The 4863-nt window shown below is 43.0% G+C and overlaps 1 protein-coding gene across 1 annotated transcript; it reads left to right on the forward strand.

Moving 5' to 3' along the window:
- Nucleotides 1–212: 212 nt before the first annotated feature.
- LOC143925252 (taste receptor type 2 member 40-like) lies at nt 213–1121 on the forward strand. The gene has a single exon (XM_077449844.1). The coding sequence runs from the start codon at nt 213–215 to the stop codon at nt 1119–1121; it is 909 nt and encodes a 302-aa protein (XP_077305970.1).
- Nucleotides 1122–4863: the final 3742 nt, after the last annotated feature.

The following is a 4863-nucleotide window of genomic DNA, read 5'->3' on the forward strand; positions in this document are numbered from 1 at the left end:
TTAAATGCATTGGTATAATGGAAAATTTTCATTTATTGCTTACGTAGTTTGTGTTTTGGATATTGGTACTGAAATAAAAATTTATGCAAAGTCAATCATGAGACGGATCTCTGAAGGCTATTTCCATAATTCCAACTCTAATTCTATCATTCTGTCTGCTATCACTGGACGTGTCCCGTCATCTCTGTCCGGAGATCACACCAAACTTCAACATGATGTCTCCGTACTCCTTATCCATATTAGTCTGTTCAGTCTTGGGACTCGGCTTGGCAATCCCTTCTTACACTTGTATTGTGATGGGTAACCTGGACATCATCAGAAAGAAAGGGAAGTTGAGTCCCACCGATGTGATCTTTCTGGCTAAGGGGATTGTGAATCTTCTCCTCCAGTGTGTGATGAGTATAAAGGGAATGCTCTATGCCTTGTCTCTGGAAATATATAATATTAAACAATTATTTGTATTTATGAACACATCAATTAGCTTCCTAACCTATTACAACTTCTGGTTGACCTTCTGGCTCTCGGCTCATTACTGTACCACCATCACCAATCTCAGCTATGGGTTCTTCATCTGGATAAAGAGAATTGTGTCCAATTTCCTGACTCACCTTCTATTCCTGACAGCACTTGGGATGTCCATTGTGAGTGTCCTGGGCTTTTGGGCTGTCAATGCAGTAAGTCTTATCCAGTCTTCTGTGAACAGTACAAATGTCTCTGTTATCAGTTTATATAAAGTATTTTCCTATCATGTGTCTGCAACCACCGTAGGCGTCATTCTTCCATTCTGCCTTAGTCTTCTGTGCCTGGTCCTCACTTCCTCCTTTCTGCTCAGACACGTCTGGAGGGTGAAGAATAACGACTCTGGATCAACACGTCCAAATCTTCAGGCTCATGTCACTGCACTGAGGACAATATTCTTCTTACTTCTCATCTTCACATTCTTCTGCGGGTATCAGGTGGTTTATTTTCTATCAAGTTCCTTACTGTCAATAGTTTTGAGTAATTTACAATTATTTTCTCCATCGGTGGAGGCCGCCGTCATCTTCCAGGCCAGCAACAAGCTGAGAAGGATCATTCTGAGAAGATTCTGGACCAGAAGCTGGAGGAACACAGAGACTTAACATGTGGAGAACGCTTAGCTTGAGACTCTAAATATATACTATAAAGGTTTAGTGTGATAGAGATCAATGTAAAATGTTTCCTAAGTCATAGCATTTTGTTTTGTATGGAGTGTGGAAGGGTTATATCTCCTCTCATATTTTAATAGCTGTCTGTGTTCCTTACTTGGGTCTTTTACATTTCCAGTTTGTCCTGGTTAGAGATGGGCAGAACTCCCGAACAGGAGAAAAGTTTGACCCCAAACCGCAAACTCCATTGAACTCTATGGGAGCAAAACATAAGAGAGTTCCCATTTTGAAGGCTTAAATGCAAGTAATTGGCCACAAAAAGGGGTATGGGGGTCTGACTACAGATTGTATTTTTTTTTTTTATATTTTTAGAAAAAAAACTTGCTCCTTCATGTCTTTATGGACCTTGCATTGTGCACTGGTGGGCAGTCATGTTGGAACAGGAAGGGGCCGTCTCCAATCTGTTCCCACAAAGTTGGGAGCATGAAATTGTCCAAAATGTCTTGGTATGCTGATGCCTTAAGAGTTCCCTTCACTGGAACTAAGGGGCCAAACCCATCCCCTGTGTTGAAGGGACTCTGATGCTTTGGGGGATTCTGATGTGATGGGGGGCTCTTATGGAAGAGGGGACCTTTGGGGTAATGGGGGACATCTGATGTGATGGGGACTCTGATGGAATGGATAGACCTCTGTTGTAATGGGTAAGCTCTGATGTGATGGGGGGATCTGGTGGAATGGGGGAACCTCTGATGTGAAGGGGCTTCTGATGTGAAGATAATTTTCTCAAAGTGGATGTGTGCATTGTCCCAGGCTCAGTTTTCCTATTGATAAACAGTGATGACCCAAACTACCCCATCTTTATTTTGCCAGGGGTTCTGCAAAATATTCAGATGTGAAACCTAAGCCTCACCGAAATCAATGGGAGCTAAAATTGTCAAATTATTTTTTTTAAAAATCAAATTTTCTGTGTTAATATGTACGGAGCTGTCACAAAAAAGGTTTGGGGGTGGGAGGGGGGGGGACGTTTCCCTGGAGTATATGTACCAACGCAAACATTCTTTTTTTAAATCCATACAGCCCGGAGGCAGTGATTTTTTAGATTCAATAATTCTTTATTAGGTGTGATGTATGCAGGACATAAAGAGAAGACAAACCACAGTACACTTGCACATTGAGATGTACCCGATAAGAAGGATGTACCGTATATACTCGAGTAAAGGCCGACCCGAATATAAGCCGAGGCACCTCATTTTACCACAAAAAAACTGGGAAAATGTATTGGCTCTAGTATAAGCCTAGGGTGGGAAATGGTACCAGTGTCCATCATGTACAGCCTACCAGCGTCCATCATGTACAGCCTACCAGTGCCCATCATGTACAGCCTACCAGTGCCCATCATGTACAGCCTACCAATGCCCATCATGTACAGCCTACCAGTGTCCATCATGTACAGCCTACCAATGCCCATCATGTACAGCCTACCAGTGTCCATCATGTACAGCCTACCAGTGCCCATCATGTACAGCCTACCAGTGCCCATCATGTACAGCCTACCAGTACCCATCATGCACAGTCTACCAGTGCCTATCATGTACAGCCTACCAGTGTCCATCATGTACAGCCTACCAGTGTCCATCATGTGCAGCCTACCAGTACCCATCATGTACAGCCTACCAGTGTCCATCATGTACAGCCTACCAGTGTCCATCATGTACAGCCTACCAGTGCCCATCATGTACAGCCTACCAGTGCCCATCATGTACAGCCTACCAGTGCCCATCATGTACAGCCTACCAGTGCCCATCATGTACAGTAGTATTACAGCTACCAGACAGGGCTTCTGTGGGTGGAGCCGAGCGGTCATGTGATCTCCCTGGCTGACATCAGAGGGAGATCACGTCCCCTCCTGCAGAAGCAATCCATCGGAGCTGAAAAGCGGCTGTGAGTCACGTGACCGGCCTGCAGACAGCTCAAAATCGGTATTTACACGGCTCGTTTTTAAAAATGCTTTACACAGTGTGCTATGCCAGGCTCTAATAGAGGGACTGACATAGATTTAGACAAATAGGTTCACAAACCCTTTCAGAAGATTCAAGCAATAGAAAAACATTAATGGAAACATTTAAGAACCTCCACATACAGGGCCCTAAACCCCACAGTTCTAGAGGAAGTCAAAGACCCTTGTAAAGCATTGTCCAATTTACTCCAACTGGGAAAAATTCTCCCAGATCCTCTAAGGCATGAATGCTCAACCTTTAGCCCTCCAGATGTTGTGGAACTACAAGTCCCATCAAGCCTCATCCTTTGGAAGTAATTCTTGTAACTGTCAGCCTTGTAATGCCTCATGGTACTTGTAGTTCCGCAACAGCTGGAGGGCCACAGGTTGAGCACCCATGCTCTAAAGCAGTCAGATGTTTCCTTGATTGGCTCTCTAAGCTGTTATCACTTATAAATATTAATATTGAGATATATTCTATCAATTTATAAAAAACATCCAGATTTTTTTTTTTTTTTTAAACAATTAACTGAGATTGAACAAACTTGTGAGGTCTTTCAGTTCGGCATCCCATTCACCTGACATTTGTATCTCCCTCCCACAACCATAATCCAGAAGGCTGACACACTTCCTAACAATACATAAGCCCCAATGAAGGGGGATTGTTGAGCCTCTGTAATGTTTTGGATTTTATGTGTCCAATAAAAAAAATATTTCCACAGTTCAAACTGCTTTGGTGGTCTGATTTCTCTTACACCGTAGTGTTATATCTGGACATCCATGGTATTACCCCATCCGATGGAGAACATCATCTAAAGACCCAGCCTATGTCCACAGATCACATGACCTCTTCAGTGCTCCTACACCACACACCCAACACCATGGCTGTCTGTAGTCGGGTCGGTGATAACACCGAGAAATTTAGGTCTGTTGACTTTGTCCTCTTTTCTCTGGAAATGTCTCCAATCTCCTTTCAGATCTTACAAGTGTTCATTATCAACTCAACCACCTTTTTCACCAACCTCTTGTTGTCCAGCATCCCACGGTTGGCACCCTGTGCCCGGGAAAATGCTCTTTTGGCCCCTTAACAAACATATCTAACCCTTATAAGCCCAACAAAGAAACCCTAAATCCCCATACACACTATCAGATTTACTGCTGATTTTTGTCTTCAGATTTACCAATACCATGTAGTGAAGGGCCGGCCTGATTGCATACACATTGAAACTCCTAAGGTTTGACCTCATATTACATGGTTTTAGTAAATCTGAAGGAAAAAATCTGCAGAAAATCTGATAGTGTGTATGGGGCTTTACAGCTTTATTTATACAAACTGAGGAAAAGTATATGAAAAAAAATAATAAATGTAACCAAATTCTGTTTCAGTTGCCTATAAAAAATTAAACCTGATTGGTCACTACGGAGAAAGATTTGAGTTCTCTTTTCTGCTATTAGACTATAAATCAATTGACCTCATTCCCATAATATCCAAAGCTATTTTATTCTTACATTTGGTTTCTAACATTTCCACTCATTTTGGCATTCCTCATCTCCTGATGGAGGAACAGTGCTGGGGGGCATCTTTTCAGGAAGGGGGCATCTGTTGTAGAAGGGGGGCATCTAATGTGGAAGGGGGGACATCTGTTGTGGAAGGGGGGACATCTGTTGTGGAAGGGGGACTTCTGTTGTGGAATGGGGGCATCTGTTGGGGAAGAGGGGGGATCTGTTGTGGAAGGGAGA

This window comes from Lithobates pipiens, unplaced genomic scaffold (assembly GCF_037356315.1).
Source record: "Lithobates pipiens isolate NorthernLeopardFrog02 unplaced genomic scaffold, aLitPip1_a1.2 Scaffold_22, whole genome shotgun sequence".
NCBI classification, from domain to species: domain Eukaryota; kingdom Metazoa; phylum Chordata; class Amphibia; order Anura; family Ranidae; genus Lithobates; species Lithobates pipiens.

Coding starts and splice junctions, on each gene's coding strand:
- LOC143925252 (XM_077449844.1), top strand. CDS start 213: ATGATGTCTCCGTACTCCTTATCCATATTAGTCTGTTCAGTCTTGGGA.